Genomic DNA, 20896 nt, shown 5'->3' with positions numbered 1-20896 from the left:
TGTTCTCCCTGGAAAAGCGGAGACTTAGAGGAGACATGATAGAACCCTTCAAAATCCTGAGAGGCATGGAGAAGGTAGACAGAGACAGATTCTTCAGACTGTGGGGAACCACAAGTACTAGGGGTCACTCGGAGAAACTGAAAGGGGACAGGTTTAAAACTAATGCTAGGAAGTTCTTTTTTACCCAGAGGGTGGTGGACAAATGGAACGCGCTTCCAGAGGTTGTGGTAGGCCAGAGCACATTACAGGGGTTCAGGGAAGGTTTGGATAGGTTCCTAAAGGATAAGGGGATTGAGGGGTACAGATAGAAGTAGAGGTAGGTTATAGAAATGGTCAGGAACCACTTCACAGGTCATGGACCTGATGGGCCGCTGCGGGAGCGGATCGCTGGGCGCGATGGACCTCTGATCTGACCCAGTGGAGGCAACTTCTTATGTTCTTAACTGAATTCAGTACTCAGATGAGGTCGCATACAGAGGCATTATAATATCAGTCTTGTTAACCATCCTTTTCTAATAATTCCTAGCATATTGTTTCCTTTTTTGGCTGCCGCTGCACATTGAGCTGAAGGTTTCATCATATTATCTACAATGACACTCAAATCTTTTTCTTGTGCGCTAACCCCCAGGGTGGACTGTTGCATCTGTTAACTGTAATTTGGGTTATTCCCAATATGCATCACTTAGCATTTGTCCACATTAAATGTCACCTGCCACTTGGATGCCCACTCTTCCAATTTCCTAAGGTCTGCTTGCAATGTTTCACAATCTGCATGTATTTTAACAACTTTGAACAGTTTAGTGTCATCTGCAACTTTAATCACCTCGCTCGTGGTTCCAATTTCAGGTCATTTATAAATAAGTTAAATAGCACTGGTCCCAGTACAGATCCCTGTGGCACTCCACTCCTCTATTGAGATAACTGACTATTTAAGCCTACCCTCTATTATCCCAGGACAAGCAGGCAGCATATTCTCACTGATGGATGACATCACTGCCGGAGCCCCAGTACAGACGACTTTAAAAGTACATCGCCGCTTTAGGTCTTCAGAAAGATAGCGATAGCCTGCACCGCACTTATGTGAGTGCCTTTATGCCTGATGTAAGTGCACGGTCCCTCCGTTTCTTAAGTTTCCGCGGAGCTAAGAAGTTGCGTTTTCAACGGCTGTTGAAATTTTTCTTTTTCGCTGTCTTCTCGCTCTCGCAGTTTACTGACTTTTCAGTCATTTCTTTGTGGGTTTTTTTCTTTTTTTATCAATTGTAAAAAAAAGAGTAAAGATTTTCGTGTTTCCCCTTTCGCAGGTGAGGCCCGGTGGGGCCTGTTCTACCACCTGGGCCTCCGATTTTGATCTTGCTGGGGCCATTTTTCCTTCGATGTCTCATCCACAGACAGATTTTAAAAAGTGCGGTCGCTGTGCTCAGCTCATATCAGTAACTGACCCGCATCACTGGTATGTCCAGTGCTTGGGGCCTGAGCACTGCCCGGAGACTTGTTCCTGCTGTTCTTCTCTTCAGAAAAGAACATTAAAGAACCGCCTTATCCAACAAAAACTTCTCTTCAGTGTCGCGATGGAAGGGGTGATGACACCGCTACCGACTTTGATGGCACCATCCACGGCGACACCGCATCATTCGACATTGATAGAATCAACTCCGGTGTCGTAACCTTCTGCGGGTAAGCCGGCTAAGAAGCTTCTTTCCCCTACTCCATCTGGGCCTCAGGTCAAAGTATCAGTGAGCCAAGTCCTGCCGACCTTGAAAAAGCCAAGAAAGCACTCCACTCTGATATCGGTGAGTGCCTCGAAATCGGCCTCCTTATCGCCAGAGCATGGAGCCGCACCGAAGGTAGCGGCAAAAAAGCCAGTGGTACTGGTGATCTCCTTTGAGGAAAAGCTTGACATTTCCAGATGTTGGTGCTGACTCAAATTATGCCCATGTCGACACCAACTGCACCACCTTTTGATGCTCCACGAGTACGTAGCTCTTTGGCATGGGAGTCGATGCCATCAGCTCTCCGATACCAGTCGCATGGGAGTCGATGCTGTCAGCTCCCCGACACCAGTCGTCCTCAATGCAAACATCTCCAGAGGCGAATCCGGTGCGGTCCCGAAAGGTATTACAGAAGATGAAACATCTCGAGCCTTCGATACCGAGTCTTCAACATTGCCCACATTCCATCCAGGATTCATACTTGTTCAGAGACTTGGAGCAGGAACCACTCTTATCTGATGATGAGGATTCTTCTGATGTTGTTTCACCTCAATGTTCTTCTCAGGAATCTCCTGTTTTTTTCTGAAAAGTCCACCTTTTCAAGATTTCTTCGCAAAATGTCTGAGGTCCTTTCTATTCCACTGGAAGCGGACTCCAAACATAGCAAACAGTACCTGGAGGCTTTATACTATGATCAGTCCCCCAAGAAACTACTCAAGCTTCTGCTTCATGACATTTTGCGAGAAACTTTCTACAAGAATCTAGAGACACCACTTTCTATCCCTTTGGCTCCTCAGAAATTAGAATCTTTATATAGAGTGGTTCCTATCCCTGGTTTTGACAAACCTCAGTTACTCCACGAGTCTCTAGTAGTGGAGTCCACTTTAAAAAGTCTACAGGGGCTTGTGTCTACGCATCAGTTCCCCCTGGCAGAGAGGGAAAAGCCATGGACAAATTTGGCAAACGTCTTTATCAGAACACCATGTTGGCCAAGGCTACTACACCTGCTCAGCCTCAACCTAGAAGGCAGAAGCAACAACCTCGTCAGCAACCTAAGCAACAGGCTGCTCAGCAAAAACCTTTACAGCCTTTTTGACATGTTTCTTCAGGACATAGCCACAGTCAACATTTTCCATCCTCTGCCTCAACCCATCGGAGGATGTCTTCAACTTTTCATCGCTCGTTGGGAGCTCATCTCTTCAGACCTTTGGGTCTTAGACATCATTCATCAGGGTTACACTCTCCATTTTCACACTCTGCATCCAGATCACCGTGCACAGTCCTCTCTTCTTCTCTTGGAGATTCAATCCCTTCTCCTGCTGAATGCCATTGAGTAAGTTCCTCTTTTCCAGCAGAACCAGGAATTCTACTCCCGTTACTTCTTAGTTCCAAAGAAGATGGGAGGACTGTGACCCATTCTGAATCTCAGAGATCTCAACAAATTCCTAGCCAAGGAGAAATTCTGGATGCTCTCTCTCACCCTGCTTTTTCCACTTCTAAATCAGAACGACTAGCTATGCTTCCTAGATCTCAAGAAAGCCTATACACATAAGAACATAAGAACATAAGAAGTTGCCTCCGCTGAGGCAGACCAGAGGTCCATCTCGCCCAGCGGTCTGCTCACGCGGCGGCCCATCAGGCCCACTGCCTGAGCAGTGGTCCCTGACTAGCTCTATAACCTATCTCTACTCCTGTTCCTATACTTACCTCTACTCCTATCCCTACAACCCATATCTACACCTATCTACACCCATACCTCTACTCCTATCCCTACAACCTATATCTACACCTATCTATACCCCTCAATCCCTTTGTCCTCTAGGAACCTATCCAAACCTTCTTTGAAGCCCTGTACAGTGCTCCTGTCTACCACGGCCTCTGGAAGCACATTCCATGTATCCAACACCCTCTGGGTGAAAAAGAACTTCCTAGCGTTTGTTCTAAACCTGTCCCCTTTCAATTTCTCCGAGTGCCCCCTTGTACTTGTGGTTCCCCTTAGTTTGAAAAATCTGTCCCTGTCTACTTTCTCTATGCCTTTCAGGATCTTGAAGGTTTCTATCATGTCTCCCCTAAGTCTCCGCTTCTCCAGGAAGAACAATCCTAACTGTTTCAATCTGTCAGTATATGAGAGATTTTCCATACCCTTTATCAGCTTTGTTGCTCTTCTCTGGACTCTCTCAAGTACTGCCATGTCCTTCTTGAGGTACGGCGACCAGTACTGGACACAGTATTCAAGATGCGGCCGCACCATTGCACGATACAGTGGCAGGATGACTTCCTTCGACCTAGTCGTGATTCCCTTTTTAATGATACCCAACATTTTGTTTGCTTTCCTTGAGGCTGTGGTGCACTGCGCCGACGCCTTCAGTGTTGTGTCTACCATCACTCCCAGGTCTCTTTCCAGGTTGCTCATCCCTAGTAGTGCTCCCCCCATTTTGTAGCTGAACATCGGGTTCTTTTTCCCCACATGCATGACCTTGCATTTCCCTATGTTGAAGCTCATTTGCCACTTTTTGGCCCACTCTTCCAGTGTCGTTAGATCCTTTTGGAGATCTTCACAGTCTAACATGGTTTTAACCCTGCTGTATAGTTTGGTGTCATCCGCAAATTTAATGACCTCACATTTTGTTCCCACCTCTAGGTCGTTTATGTAGATATTGAACAGGAGCGGTCCCAGCACTGACCCCTGCGGTACTCCGCTTGTGACCCATTTCCAGTCTGAGTAATGTCCCTTTATTCCAACCCTCTGCTTCCTGTCCGCCAGCCAATTTTTGATCCATCGGTGGACCTCCCCTTGCACCCTGTGGTTCCATATCTTCTTAAGCAGTCTTTTGTGTGGTACCTTGTCGAAGGCTTTCTGGAAGTCTAGGTAAATGATGTCTATAGATTCCCCTTTATCTACCTGGCTGTTTACCCCCTCAAAGAAGTACAATAAGTTTGTAAGGCATGACCTACCCTTACAGAAGCCATGCTGACTCGACTCTAGCTGCCCATTGTTTTCAATGTGTTCACAGATGCTGTCCTTAACCAGCGTTTCCATTATCTTTCCCGGGACCGAGGTCAAGCTCACCGGCCTGTAGTTTCCTGGGTCACCCCTTGAACCCTTCTTGAAGATGGGCGTGACATTCGCTATTTTCCAGTCCTCCGGGATCTCTCCAGTTTTTAAGGATAGGTTGCATATTTGTCGAAGTGGCTCTGCTATTCCAATTCATCCAGCTTCCAGGAAATATCTCTGTTTTCAGTTAAATCAACATCACTACCAGTACAAGGTCCTTCCCTTCGGCTTGGCATCTTCTCCCAGAGTCTTCACGAAGTACCTGATTATAGTAGCAGCATCTCTTAGATTGAACGGTCTTTCCTTACCCGGACGACTGGTTGATTAAGGCAGTATCCTCTTAGGAAGTGGTCCAAGCCACGTCTCAGACCATTTCTTTTTTACAGATTCTGGGATTCAAAGTCAACTTTCCCAAATCACATTTCATTCCGACTCAACATCTTCAGTTCATTAGAGCTATCTTAGACACCACTCTCTTAGGGCATGTCTTCCTCCAGATCGACTGAATGCTCTCTCCAACCTCTGTCAACAGATGTTCTTTCTTCACACCATCTCTCGAGACGCATGATGGTTCTTCTCAGCCACATGGCTTCTATAGTACATGTGACACCACTGGCAAGGCTACATCTTCCCACTCCTCAGTGGACCCTTGTGTCTCAGTGGTCTCAAATGACGGATCGTCTCACAACATAATATTTGGCACATCATCTCTTCTGCAGTCACTGCAGTGGTGGATGACCTCCTCCAATCTATCTAGAGGTCTCTTTTTTCATTCACTCCCTCATCACAAGGTACTCACAATGGATGCATCTCCTTATCCTTCGGGGGCACATATGGACGATCTTCAAACCCAAGGTCTCTGGTCAGCCAGGGAACGGAAATTTCACATCAGTTTCCTAGAGCTCAGAGCGATGTATTATGCCCTCAAGGCTTTCCATCATCTTCTCTGCCCTGAAGTCCTCCTCCTTTGCACAGACAATCAAGTACTACATAAACAAGCAAGGAGGCACGAGCTCTCTCCTATTAGAAGGCCCAGAAAATCTGGATTTGGGCGACAGCTCGAAACCTTTTTCTTAAGGCTGTCTACATTCAAGGGGAGAAGAATTCCCTAGCAGACAACCTCAGCAGAATTCTTCAACCTCACGAATGGACTTTCAACTCTGCAGCTCTCCAGTCCATTTTTGCTCAATGGGGCACTCCAAAGGTAGACTTCTTTGCTTCTCCCCACAATCACAAGTTGCCCCAGTTTTGCTCCAGACTTTACTCTCTCTCTGTCTGGAAGTTGATGCCTTTCTCCTGGATTGGACGGGCCTGTTTCTCTATGCATTCCCTCCAATTCCTCTCATGTTAAAGACTGTTCAAACTCAAATGAGAGGCAGCCACCATGATTCTCATTGCTCCTCGGTGGCCCAGGCAACATTTGTTCTCCCTTCTACTTCAACTCAGCTCCAGGGAGCCCATACCTCTTCCAGTTTTTCCTACTCTGCTTATTCAGCATCAGGAATCACTTCTGCATCCCAATCTGCAATCACTGCCCTCACAGCTTGGTTTCTCTCAGGCTGAATATATCTGACTTAAGAACATAAGAATTGTGGCTGCTGGGTCAGACCAGTGGTACATCGTGCCCAGCAGTTCGCTCCCACGGCGGCCCTTAGGTCAAAGACCACTGCCGTAACTGAGATGAGCCTTACCTGCATACGTTCTGGTTCAACAGGAACTTGTCTAACTTTGTTTTGAATCCCTGGAGGGTGTTTTCCCCTATAACAGCCTCCGGATGAGCATTCCAGTTTTCTAACAATCTCTGGGTGAAGAAGAACTTCTTTACGTTTGTATGGAATCTATCCTCTTGTTTTTTTTTTAATTATTCAATTTATAGATACACATTAACAATATCTATATAAAGGGGAAAAAAAGGGAGATTACATATAGTTAAACAAGAAAATAAAATAAAATATATTCCCTAGGGATTAAACAATCTCTCTAAGAATAAGTTCACAATTTGGGAGAAGCAATACACATTCCATCATGGGATCTGATAGTTCATCAAAGTAATATAAAAATAACCATATCAATAGTGCAGTGTACATCTTCTAAATTATTAATAAGATAGAGGTACTGGGAGGGATTACTTCTTTTCCCTCAAGGAAAAACCGTAACTGAGAAGGGTCAAAGAAAGTATAAGAATGTTGATCCAAACATTTACAAGGGTATCTAAGTTGAAATTTAGCACCCAAAGACAGTACGGATTGTCTCAATTGCAGGAACTCTTCTTCTAGTCTGAGTTATCTTTGAAATATCTGGAAACATATAAATCTTAGAGTCCATAAAGGTCACCTCTTTGAGCCTAAAAAAAAGCCTAAGAAGTGCCTCTTTATCTTGTTGAAAAATAAAAGTCACCAGAAGTGTAGAATAACTTTAGAGAGTGTCCTCTCATTCTCTCTACCTTGGAGAGGGTGAACAACCTGTCTTTATCTACTAAGTCTATTCTCTTCATTATTTTGAATGTTTCGATCATGTCCCCTCTCAGTCTCCTCTTTTCAAGGGAGAAGAGGCCCAGTTTCTCTAATCTCTCACTGTACGACAACTCTTTCAGCCCCTTACCTATTTTAGTCGCTCTTCTCTGGACCCTTTCGAGTAGTACTGTGTCCTTCATATACAGAGACTAGTGCTGGACGCAATATTCCAGGTGGGGGTGTACTATAGCCCGGTACAGCGGCATGACCTCCGATCTGTTTGTGATACCCTTCTTTATCATTCCTAGTATTCTGTTCGCCCTTTTCGCCGCTGCCACCGCCGCACATTACACGGACTGCTTAATCGACTTGTCAATCAGATTTCCTAAGTCTCTTTCTCCATGGACAAGCAGTATAAGTCAGCCCCACTTTTTTCCTTCCTCCATTGGTCTTCTCCCGAGTTCTGTAGAGAATGTGGCTGACTTATCCTGCTGTCCACGGAGAACTCCCGTTACAGGTAAGTAACTTCGCTTTCCTGGGAGGCCTCTCCAAATACCTCCCTGGACATCATGTATTCATGCATGAGATTTTTGTTACCTACATGCATCACTTTACACTTATCCATGTTGAACCTCATTTGCCATGTCGATGCCCATTTCTCGAGCTTGATTATATCACATTGCAGATCTTCGCAATCCCCCTGTGTCTTCACTACTCTGAATAACTTCGTATCGTTCGCAAATTTAATCACCTCACTCGTCGTACCAGTGTCCAGATCATTTATAAAGATGTTGAAGAGCACGGGTCCAAGCACCAAGCCCTGCAGCACTCCACTGGTGACACTCTTCCAGTCCAAGTATTGTCCATTTACCCCCACTCTGTTTCCTATGCTCCATCCTGTTTTTAAAGCACCTGAGTATTTCACCCTTGTTTCCATGGCTCGCAATTTTCCGAAGAAGTCGTTCATGTGGAACCTTGTCGAACGCCTTCTGAAAATCCAGATATACAGTGTCGACTAGGTTGCCCTTGTCTATCTGCCTGTTTACTCCCTCGAAGAAGTACAGTAAGTTTGTCAAACCAGATCTGCCTTTGCAGAAACCGTGCTGGCTGGTCATCATCAGACCGTGTCCGGCAATGTGATCAATGATGCAGTCCTTTGTCAGCACCTCTACCATCTTTCCCGGTACTGAGGTCATAATCATAAGTCTGTAGTTTCCCGGATCCCCCCTTTGAACTTTTCTTGAAGATAGGTATAACATTCGCCACTTTCCAGTCTTCCAGAATCCTTCCTAATTTGATCGACAGATTGGCTGTTAGTTGAAGCAGTTCATCTATAACCCCTTTCAGTTCCTTGATTACCCTTGGATGGATGCTGTCCTGTCCCGGGGATTTATCGTTTTTAAGCCTATCAATCTGCCTGCATACCTCTTCTAGACTGACTGTCAACCCTGTCAGTTTCCCGTCTGTGTTTCCTGTTGGCTTCTGGTATATTGTATATATCCTCTTCGTTAAATACAGATGCAAAAAAATGTGTGTTCAGTTTTTTTGTCTATGGCTTTGTCCTCCTTTAGTACTCCCTTTATTCCAGTGGTCTCAATCTTGCGGCCTGCCAGGTATTATTGTGAGGCTCTCGGTATGTTTATCATAATCACAAAAGTAAAATAAAACAGTTTCTTGATCATATGTCTCTTTAGCTATAAATTACAATATTATTATTAAGACTTGGCCAAAAGGAAAGATTTATAAACTAAAGAGTTTTGCAAAATTATAATTTCTTTAATAAGACATTAACTATTTTTTTTCTGAGGCCCTCCAAGTACCTACAAATCCAAAATGTGGTCCTGCAAAGAGGTTGAGTTTGAGACCACTGCTTTATTCTATGGTCATCCATCTGCAACACTGTTTCCTTTGTGGGTCGTTTCCCTTTAATATATAGAAAGAACGGCTTGAAGTTTTTTGCCTCCTTGGCTATTTTTTCCTCATAGTCTCTTCTGGCCCCTCTTAACGCCTTATGGCACCTTCTTTGATGTTGTTTGTGCTTTTTCCAGTTTTCGTCCATTTTTTTACCTTGTCTATTTCTTAAACGATGTCTTCTTGTCTCTGATCACTTCCTTCACCTCTACAGTGAGCCACGCTGGCTCCTTGTTCTTTTTCCTCTTGGATCCCTTGTTGATACGCGCTATATATAGATTTTACACCTCAGTGACTGTCCTTAAAAAGGGACCATGCTTGCTCTAGCGTTTTTACAGTGCTTATCCTCTTCTTAATCTTCCTCCCCACTATGATTTTCATCCCTTCGTAATTCCCGTTTCGGAAGTTCAGTGCCGTGGCCGTCATTCTGGATCATTGTTTTGCCCCTGTGTCTAGCTTGAAGTGGATCATATTGTGATCACTGTTTCCCAGCATCCCTTCTACTTCTACACCTTGTGCCTGTCCTCGTAGATCATTTAGAATTAAGTCCAGAATTGCATTTCCTCTTGTATTTTCCTTGACAAGTTGTTCCAGGAAGCAATCGCCTACAGCATCCAGGAAGTTGGTTTCCCTACTGCAGCCGGAGGTGCCTAGGTTCCAATCTATCCCTGGATAATTGAAGTCGCCCATGATAAATGCGTTGCCTCCTTTGCAGTTGCATTTAATCTCGTCCATCATTTCTCCATCAGTTTCTTTGGATTGCCCTGGAGGTCGGTAGTAGATGCTGATCTTCGTTTCCATTCCATATGTTCCCGGTATTTTAGACCATAGAGATTCTACCTTATTTTTCTTTTCCAGCGTGTTCTGTCCGGTAGACTCAATTCCCTCTTTGATGTATAGGGCAATACCCCTACCTTTTTATCCTATTCTGTCTCTGCGGTATAGCATGTATCACAGTAGCACAGTGTCCCAGACATTTTCCTCGTTCCACTATATTTCCGTGATGCCGATGATGTCAAGGTTATCTTTTTGTGCTATAGCTTCCAATTCCCCCATCTTATTCCTTAGGCTCCTTGCGTTCATGTACATACAATTGATTTTGCGGCCTGTTGACTTTCTTGCATTTCCTTCCCTTTTGTGTCCCTTTCGATCTGTCAGGATTTCTATCTTGCCTATGATCCAGTGAGTGTTTCTCGCAATCTTCCTGCATGGTATCCTCTGGGTATATTGTTTCCCGAACCATTGACTCTTGGTCGACTGTCAGTTTTCCCCCCTTCTTCCTAGTTTAAAAACTTCTGAATTTCTCACTTGATGTTGCCTGCAAGTAGCCTCATTCAGTCTCCACTGAGGTGGAATCCATCCTCCCTATATAGCTTGCTGTTCCCCCAGAACGTCGTCCAGTTGCGCATGAAGTGGAATCCTTCCTTACACCAGCACCTCTTCTATGCGTTGATTGCTTGCAGCTCTGTCTGCCTCTTCCCGTTGGCCCTGGGTATCGGCAAGATCTCCGAGAACACCACCCTCAGCGTTCTGGTCTTCATCTTCCTTCCTAGCATCCAGAACTGGTCCTTCAGTGTTTCCCTGCTGTAGTTCCTGTTTATCACGTTGTTTGTCTCCACGTGTTTCACCACCGCATCTCCCCCTTCCACGCTGTCGATGATCCTGTCGATACGGCTCACTATATCTTCTACCTTGGCTCCAGGTAGGCAGGTCACCAGCCGATCCAGTCTTCCTCCCGCTATGTGGCTGTTGACTTGTCTGATGATGGAGTCACCCATGACAATTGCTGTCCTCTATCTTCTCTTGTCTCTCTAGCCGCAGGTATGTATCCTCGGTGTACACTTCTCCCTCCGTATTCACGGTTTCTATTATTCACGGTTTTTATCTTTCTGGCTCCACCCCCCAAATTAAATCAGCTTGCATAGAGAAATAGTTGATTCCAAGTGTTTACAGAGAAAATTCCTGATTCCCAGTACTTTCTTCACCGTGTTTTGCCTCTCCTTCAGGAACAGGCCACGTCTCCTACCATGTTATTCGCAGTTTCACCATATTCTCGATGGTTTTTAATGGAAAACGGCAAATAACATATGAAAAAGTTATTTGCTCTTTTTGTGTATTTGCAGTTCTGTTAATCCCCTATCATAGTGAATACAGAGGGAGAAGTGTATGTCCATCTCTCCAACCGTAGGTCTGTGTCCTTTGTGCACTTCCATCATCCCTCATCCTGGCTCTGGCTTGCACCATATTCATCTTTCTGTGGATTCCCTCCACTGTTTCCAGGTCTCGCTGCTGTGTCACCTATTCCTTCTTTGTGGTCCTTACTCACTCTTCGTGTATCTTGGCAGTTCCACTGTTGGTGATTTTCCACGGCCTCCGTGTATGCCTGCTCAATGAATTTCTCTTTCTCCCTGACTTCTTCCTCACTGGTTTCCTCTTTCATGAAGTTTTCTGCCTCTCTGTCGTCCTCCTCCACTGCTCAAGTGCTTCTAGTTCCAGTATTCTGCTCTCCAGGAGTCTGATTTGCTTTTTTAAGCCCTCCAGTTCCTCTCATCGAGTGCATACATAAGACCGCCTCCCAGAGGGGAGGTAGTCATACATATGGCAAATGGTGCAGAAAACTGGGTAGCTCAACATCCTGCTTCTGTCTGCTGCTTCCATTGCTGTCTGCTTGCCGGTCTGCTTTCTGAAGTGGCTTCTCCCTGTTTCCCTATATGCCTTCTCACACTTTGTCTGAATTGGCTTCTCCTTGTGTAGGAATCAGTGTAGCGTCCTTGGTGTTAATGTGAAGTCCCTCTGCTGATTTTTAAACCTGCTACCCTTGTTGCTTGTGTGTGTCTGCTGTGATTGTCCTCTGCTACAACTGTGTTTCTTTATCTACTGCTTTTCTGTTGTGTTGCCCTTGTACTTGCCTGCATAGGTATCCTTCCCTACTGTTTCTTCTTTGCAGTGCCTCATCCCTTCTTAAGGCCCTTCGCAAAGACGCTTTTACTAAGACGAGCGCTGAACAGCTGAGCGCCATTGGCCCCGCCCCTGTGCTGGTCTGATGTTGGAGGGGTGGGCGGAGCTACCTCCCGCCGCTGCCCCTCACTTTCGCCTGCCTTGTTCTTTCCCCTCTTACTTTTTTCTTTCTCTGCTCCCGATTCTGCTCCTTCTCCTGCTCGCCTGCTTTTCTTTTCAAATGCAAGAGACTCGACTCATACACATTTATATTACATAGTTATTTAAATGTCTATCATATCTCCCCTCTCCCGCCTTTCCTCCAAAGTATACAGATTGAGATCTTTAAGTCTGTACCCATACCGCACATCATTTTAGTATCCTTACTCTAGACCGACTCCATCCTTTTTATATCTTTTTGAAGGTGCGGCCTCCAGAATTGTACATAATATTCTAAATGAGGTCTCACCAGAATCTTATACAGAGGCATCAATACCTCCTTTTCCCTACTGGCCATACCTCTCCTATGCAACTTAGCACCTTCACCTTTTCAACCTATTTGGCTACCTTAAGATCATCACATATAATCACACCCAAGTCCCGCTCTTCTGTCATGCACATAAGATCTTCACCCCTGTTATGCCCTTGGCTGGCCAGCGCATAGCATATGTGGCCACTTTGGCCACTTGTATGTGAATGTTCATATCTTATTGTTTTAATTCTCTGTGCTTGTTCCAACCTTCAACCTGTCTCACCTGGGCTGTTTTTCCAACCTTGTTACCTTGTTTACCGACCCTGAAGCCCACCTGTGTGTAACAACTTAAGCTTTTAACCTTGTTACCTTGTTTACCGACCCTGAAGCCCATCTGTGTGTAACAACTTAAGCTTCTTGGTGTGTGTACTGGGACAAGGAAGCTCCCAGCTGGAAGATAAGAGGGACACGTGCTGTTATCTGCAGGAACAGCAGTGTGTCAGACAGGGCAAAGGTACTGTGAAAAAAGGTATATAAGAAACACTGGGACGGTTCCAAAATGAATCTTGCTGGAGCCATGGGAGGGCCGTGGACTGTACCTTTCCCTTGATCGTCTAGATTCCCGATCAGTATTGGAAAGGGACATGGCAGACAGGTGAAGTATTCTATTTGGTGTATATAGATATTCCCTAGCAACAGCAGCAGATGAATCCAGAGACCAATGGGATAGCCCACATCTACCAGCAGGCGGAGATAGAGAAACTGATTAACAGGTGGTCCTATTGGCTGGCACTCCTCCTGTTTATCCAGTATTCTCTATCTCCCAGCGGGAAAAGGTCGCTATTCAACTAGCTCCTGAAATCTGGCTGTAATTGGAACTTTATTTTCTCCTGTTGAAGTTTCTCTTCAGTGAGACTGCCATTCTTTTTCTCCTGTTGAGGTTTCTCTTCAGTGAGCTGGCAATGCTATTTCTCCTGTTGAGATTTTCTCTTCAGTGAGACAGGGGTGTCCGGCTGAACGGTGCCGGCTTTAGGGGTTACACCTGGGCCCCCCCAAGTCCCTGCCTCACCCTCCCTCCAGTGATAGAGGGTCTGACTGGGTCTCAATTTTTTTATTCTTTCCCTTCTCTGTAAAAAAAAAAAAAAAAGACCACAGTTCCTCCATTCTGCTCGGTTACTGCTGATCAACCAGCTTTAACTGGCTGCAACCGGCCCTAACAACAAGCTTGTGAGTATGTCTGTTTGAACTTCAGGTTCTTTTTGGGAGTCTTAGTAATGTGGGTTCGGTCAACGTACGTTTAAGGCATGGATATTTTATTGAGGCTAAGTTTTATGACTAGAAATCCGTGGAGGGAGCCTGGACTTCCCGCCCTTTGCATGCACGCGCTTGGTTTCCTTGTTGGTTACAGCGCGGCAGTAGCGGTGCGATTTCTTGCTCGCACTTGTTCTCATTGTTGGGTTTCAGTTCAGCAGTAGTAGTCCTGTTTATTCTGAGGCTTTCTTTCATCGGTGTTTGTCACGGCCATGTGCAGCTGATTGTGCAGATGCCGGTTTATAGCAGCATGAGATGGGACATGTTTTTTCCGGCGTTGTGGGCCGTTCTTCTGGTTATTCCCTGAGTCTGATTTTATTTCTATGCAAGCCACGGCAGGGTAAATTTTGCGGGGCTTGAATCCGACTATGTTTCTAGGAGCGTTGATGCAGCGGCCACGTGTCAGTGAGAATCGGGCATGTGCTTGGGTCTACGGTGATGGTGGGAGAGCTGCAGCTTTCCGGTAGTTTGTTTCCAGCTGACTTTGGTCAGGGTATGCCAGGGCTTCTCTCCTTTCCGGTTCAGACAAGTTGTATGTGTTTCACCAGCTTTGGGACAAGCTTGGGCAGCTTTATATCTCTATGTCTGTGTTCCTGCTGTACTCCCTTGAAGGAAGCGGCTTGTTTAATCGGACTCTGGGGTTAGCACTCAAGGGGTTTACCAGAGAGACTCTGACCTGTGCTAGGTCACCCAGTCTCGGTTGCGACATACAGCAACTCACGGCACGGTGAGATCAGCAGTAAGATAGTGCCCTGTATTTCACACAGGTATCTCATTGTCTTTCTTGGGGTCCCTGCAGATTGAGCCTTTGTCTGTTAGTAACTGTCCTTATTTGGGCCTCTGTGCTGAGCTGCATGTGTCTAGTAGTGGCACAGGAAATATATGCCTATGGTAGTACACACAGTTTCCAAGTTCGGGCTGTCTCTATGGGCATAATGACACTGCGCATCTTCCTGCGGCCAGGACTCTCTTTCTCTATTTCTGAGGGGGCCTGGACTTCAGATTTCCATGCTTATCACGCTGGTTTCTCCTGTCACCATTTTCTCATGGCACATGCTAGACGGGCCCCCCGACCAGACAGGAAGGGCTGTACAGCTCCTTTTAACCAGGAGCCAGTTACCTATTCTATCAAACCCGCGGAGGATCACGCGCTATGTGGCTGTTAGCCTCATCCCTGAAGCTCTCATTAGTGATGTGAGCTTTGTCTGATACCTGTAAGGATGCTGTTGTTTTCCACAGGGCGGTAGATGCAGCATCTTGATTGAGTCTAGTACGTATTCACTTTAAAGGAGATACGTATTTCGCTCATGTTGCATGGGGTTAATACTGTTTTCATGGTTCCAGTATATTCCTCTTTACATTGTGCAGCTTGATTTTTCCTAGGAGAATCTTCTTACAGATCCTACAGTCTCATCCTGCCATTCCCTGACCTTCTGCACTTCATTCTGAGGGGATCTTGACTTCTTCCAATGACTCTTCAGGCTTTCTCATGAGGGAGAAGACGCTATAACGTCAGGTCAGGGGTCTGTGAAGATTTTTCAGGATAATTCAAGATATTTGTATAAAACCTATTTGTTTTATTTTATGTATGTATTTTTTTTGTAATGCCACTTAGGAATAAACGGTTGATAAATCTTTTAAATAAAAAAATAAAATTCAAACATATAAAAGAGAAGAAACATGCATCTTTGCATCCTCCTCAAGTTTCCAGTTCGTTCTTGGAGTCTCTATGTTTTGTGTTTCCCTTTTCAGTGTTACTGGTCCTCAGGACAGTTCTTGTAGTTCTTTGGGAACTAAGGGACGTTGTTCCACTTACTGCATGGTGCCTGAGACGGGGGCATTGGGCAGGCTGGATCCCATTCTGCTGAATTAGTTTCTCGGGGTTACACATTTCTGCAGACAACCTGAGAGTATATTTACATTTTCTCTATGGACTCCGAATCGGCACTTGGTTTGCCTGCCTCTCTTGGAGCAGCGCTTTCGGTTTTGGCACATGCCATTTCGCCTACCCAAGGCTTCACGAACGTTTTAGGTGATGTGGGCGGTGGTACCGTTTTGGGGCTACCAGGCGATTCATCTAATTTCTTCTTGACTGCCTGCTTGATTCGGATGACTTCCAGTCGGGCCATTTGACTGACACGAAAAGGGTGGTATCTTTTCCTCAGTTCTTTACACGTGCATCTTTAAATTTGCACAGCGCTCTTTTCTCCTGTACTATTTATAGGTATATCGGGGTGATGTTTTTATTCATATAGGAGAGACATGTATTTCTTTCCGGAGACTTGGGTGTGGGGTCTCGGTCTCAGATTGGTATTCTTCTTTGCTTACCATGACCAAGAGTATGGGATTCTGTACAGTTTCTGGGATCCATATTGCTGACTCCACTGGGAACTTCAGCTTGCTTTCCCCTTCTTACGCTACAGCAGTTGCTTTTGATCCGGTGGTTCCCGGTATCTCAGGGCTCCAATTATTTGGTATGCTCCTCCTGCATCGCTCTTTATGATTTGGTGGCTCAGCGCGATTTCTCTTTTCAAGGCATGCCTCGGTCTTTGCTGGACTAGCTCATGACCACTGACCATCCCGGGCTGTCGGGTTGGGGGGCTCGGTGGCTTCCATCCTCAGTTCCAGGAGTCTGGTCTTCAAAGGCGACTCAGTACTTGTTCATTCTTCTACATCTTCTGTCATATGTAATAACTTCTGTGACAAGTATTATCTTCTGTGAACTTGAAGTATCATAACTCTTTACTGTTACTGTAATATACTCCTAACCTGAAATGTAATTCAACTGGAACTGTCCAGATATCTTCTATAATGTAATCCGCCTAGAACCGCAAGGCACAGGCGGAATAGAAATCCCTAATGTAATGTAATGTAATGTACTCTTGAGCAGGGTCAGGCTACCTTTCTGGAGCTTCAGATCATTCTTCCGGATTGCCGCTGAGGGTCCTTTTGGTCAGTAATAGGATGGGGGTATTTCTCTACAGCTTGGGCAGTAGGTGTTGTACTCAGTTGGCAGGTGAAGTTGTTCTGCTTCAATGGGTGGACTCTCATCTTCGTCTTCTGTTGGCGGATCCTTTTATGGATCATGATAAGAGTTTGGATTGACTTTCTCTCCGCGGAATCTGAGCATGGCCCATTTCTTGTATGTTACAGTGTACAGCGCTGTGTACGCTCTGAAAAGTGTGCATGTTAGTAATAGTGTAATCTTCTGCATCCTGGATATTGAGATTTGTGGCTCAGGTGTGGCTCAGGCGTTCTAGCTCTTTTTATGGACGTGAGATCTCCTTGACCTAGACCTCATGGCCTCGTCTCTCAATTTTAAGCTTCCTAGCTTCTTCGGCGGGCCCAGGGAGTGGGAGTTAGAGGGGGTAGCTGTATGGCTCCTTTCTCGCCTCTGCCTTCTCTTTTTCAGTGTTTTCCGCTGGCTGATGATGGCTTGGATTTGCCATCTCGAGCTCGCTTTCCGGGCACAGTATTTTTAGAATCTCTGGATTGGCGGCGCCATCCTTACTTTGCGGATTTCATGAGTCTTCGACAGCTGGACTAAGCAGTTTCCTGGTATCTCCGGCTTTGCTCGCCTAGGGTCCGATCAACATGGATATTTGTGCTACTTTAGTATTACGACCTAGTTTTTTGAAAAATCTTGGCTGACGTGTAAGGGTTATGCGAAGCAGGTTGTTTCTTCTCTTATCCAGGTGCTACGGACGTCTTCTCCTGTGACTTCTGCTTCCTTTTGGAGGTTTTTCCTTTCTTGGGTGCTTCTTAACATTTGAACCACTCCAGAGTTCCTTTTTGGCACAAGTGTATTGCCGAGGGCTTAGCGTTCAATTCCCTTCAGCTTCTAGTGCCATTCTTGGCTTGTTACAAGGGCTAGATATATTGCTCTTCGCTTACTTCTCAGCTTCATGTAGTTCAGTTCCTAAACAGAGTGTGGTATATTCATGCGCCTCTTAGAAAGCCCGGTTTGGAGTACAATCTTCACGTACTTCTTCTCAGTTTACCGAAGGCTTCATTTCATCCTTGTCTTTTGGGTCTCTAAAGGGCTGTGCCGTTGAACATGGGGTTTCTTGTGGCCATGGCTTCAGCTCTGCAGTTTTCTATGTTGCAGGCTTTGTTCAACGGGGATTCTTATTTCTGATTTCCGAAATATGGGGTATCAGTTCGGATGGTACCACTATTTCTTTCTAGGAGGGGGGTCATCCTTTCTTTTATGTCATGCTCGCTTTTCCTTCCTTCTTCCTGGGAGGAGAAATTGGGAGCAGTGCTTTTATTCACTGCATTTTTTGATACGTACGTAGCGTTCTCCGTGAGCTCGGTTTCTAACGACTTTTAGTTGTTTATATCTCCTTTTTGTATTCTTCAAGGGAAGCCTCAAATGTATGGCGGCGTCCAAAGCCTCCATCGCTCGATGGGTCCAGGAGGACATTCTTTATGCTTGCTTGCTGGCAGGGAAGCGGTTGGCGAAAGAACTTCATGACCATTCCGCCGGAGCGATGGCTACATCTTGGGCTCGGCCCAGAGATTTTTTCCTTGGAGGAGATTTGTCTCGCGGCTAATTGGTCTTCCGAGAGTGCTTTCTCTCTGCATTTCTGCTTGGATGTGGGGGCGCATGCGGTAGGGGCGTTTTGTGCTTCGGTTGTTGCGGAGGCGGCGTTTGCTTCCCACCCAGATTGAGGATTGTTTTGCTACATCCCATTGGTCTCTGGATTCATCTGCTGCTGTTGCTAGGGAAGGAAAAATTATGTTCTTACCTGTTAATTTTCTTTCCCTTAGACGCAGCAGATGAATCCAGAGCCCCACCCTTTCTGGATATTGTCTCTTGGTTTTTTCTTTTGCAACTTTCGCAGTTTGTTATTATGGCAGGTTGTTTTCTGTATTATTGCATTTTGAGATTTGTTATGGGAAAGAAGTTTTTTTATATGCTATGCCTATTGATGGTTACGGATGCTTGGGCAAGGAGCTATACTGGATAAACAGGAGGAGTGCCAGCCAATAGGACCACCTGTTAATCAGTTTCTCTATCTCCGCCTGCTGGTAGATGTGGACTATCCCATTGGTCTCTGGATTCATCTGCATCTAAGGGAAAGAAAATTAACAGGTAAGAACATAATTTTTCCTTCTCTGCTTATATCTTGTATATTATCTGATGTCTATCTGCATTATTTGGTATTATCTGATGTTTATGCAATAAAGAACCATAATACGCTGAAGCTTTGTTGGGAGTGACTTCTACATACCCTTGTTAGATAAATACGTGGCAGTACAACCCCCTAAACTGTACCGTTCCTTTTGGTTTTTGCAGCCCAAATGTATGACCTTGCATTTCATAGCATGAAATTTTAGACCATTCTTCAAGCTTCGCTAGGTCTTTCTTCATGTAATTCACACCATCCGGCGTGTCTACTCTATTCCAGATTTTGGTATCATCCATGAAGAGGTAAATCTTACCCAACAACCCTTCAGCAATATCATTTATAAAAATGTTAAAAAAAGAACAGGCCCAAGAACAGAACCTTAAGGCACACCACTGGTAACATCCCTTTCCTCAGAGCAATCTCCATGTTTGTTTAATGCCAGATGTTGATTAGGGTCCCCTTATTGTAAGGTTTCCTAGAAGTAGGGAGATCCTGGATTCTTTGCAGTGAGATATCATTAGACCAATCACATTATTTTAATTTTTCTTCTCTTTTATATGTTTGAATTTTATTTTTTTATTTAAAAGATTTATCAACCGTTTATTCTTAAGTGGCATTACAAAAAAAAAACCATACATAAAATAAAACAAATAGGTTTTATACAAATATCTTGAATTACAAATGCAATAGTTACATCTTAAAATCCGGATTTCATAGATCCTCACAGTACCAATTATCTTAAAACTAGCAGTAAAGAACATATCTCTTATTGAAAAGCTTCTAGAAATAAAGTAGTTTTAAGTATTTTTTTAAACTTCTGGATATCAGATAAAGCTCACAGTGGTCCAGTTAATTTGTTCCACAGCGTACTCCCATGATGGAAATAGCAGAAGTTTTTATGTTCTCATAGTGTAATTTTTGAGAAATGCATCAATGACAAATGTATTGTACCTTCAGAACGCAATATGAAAGGTTGGTTTCCTGAAAATTGTAGATGTATTTCTAAAAATATATACAGTAATTTCCTGTTAAGTCCATTCATTGAGTTGTTTTTTCTGTAGTTTATTTATATGAAGGCGGCAATAAAAGAACTTCTATAAAAATTAGAAATGTTTGGCAGAATCACCGTATATTTAATTTAGTCTTTATATTATAGGGTTTACCTGTATTTGTTCCTTCCTAGGAAAGAAAGAAAAATGTACAAGAATCCATGTATTCTGAGTGTGACAATGAAACTGAACTTAATCAACTGAAACAGGATGATAGTTTGGAAGAGAAAATGATGGAAATTTTGAAATATGTTGAGCCTTCCCCAAATAATGAAGAATTTTCAGAAGAAAAGGAAGAATCGGGGTAGGGTTCTTTTGTTCTATTTAAGGAATTGCTATTCTACATTGTAACTTTAAAAGCAAGTCTAAGGGGGTAATGATAAAAAAATTAAAAAAAAACATCTAAAAAGTGTCCTAAATGGCTACTTGGATGATCAAAAAGCCTAATCGTCCAAGTACCCATAACCAAAGCTGGTTTTTAGACGTATCTAAAACCAGCTTAGGCCTTTCCCCTGCCACTAAACGCACAGAGAGAAAAGAGGTGTGTTTAGAGGAGGGGAAAGGGCGGGCAGTGGGCGGAAGGTGAGCCGACCTACACCTAGGCTTACAACAGGTATAACTAAAACATTAACAGGTTGCCTAGTCGGCACTTAGACCTTTTTGACTTAGATGTAGTCAAACCAGGTCTAAGTGCCGAAAAAGGGGCCGCTGAGCTGATGGCCGTTAGCGCCATCAGTTCAGCAGCCTGGCAACCTACCCACCGCAAGCATCGCGGCAGGAGAGATGCCTCATCTCCCCTACTGCGATGCCATCACTCCTCTACCCAAACTGCCGCGACCCGCGGCAGGAGAGATGCCCTATCTC

The 20896-nt window shown here is 44.7% G+C and overlaps 1 protein-coding gene across 7 annotated transcripts in view; it reads left to right on the top strand.

Moving 5' to 3' along the window:
• Positions 1-20896, top strand: part of ARID4B (AT-rich interaction domain 4B) — an 852780-nt gene that overhangs the window by 520469 nt on the left and 311415 nt on the right. For all 7 annotated transcript variants that reach the window (XM_033937320.1, XM_033937318.1, XM_033937319.1 and 4 more), the window contains one exon: positions 20167-20336. In XM_033937320.1, the coding sequence (XP_033793211.1) occupies positions 20167-20336 (170 nt within the window). The remainder of the gene's footprint in view (positions 1-20166; positions 20337-20896) is intronic.

The sequence above is a fragment of the Geotrypetes seraphini genome, chromosome 3 (genome assembly GCF_902459505.1).
Source record: "Geotrypetes seraphini chromosome 3, aGeoSer1.1, whole genome shotgun sequence".
NCBI lineage: Eukaryota > Metazoa > Chordata > Amphibia > Gymnophiona > Dermophiidae > Geotrypetes > Geotrypetes seraphini.
This window is presented reverse-complemented; position numbering and strand designations above follow the sequence as displayed.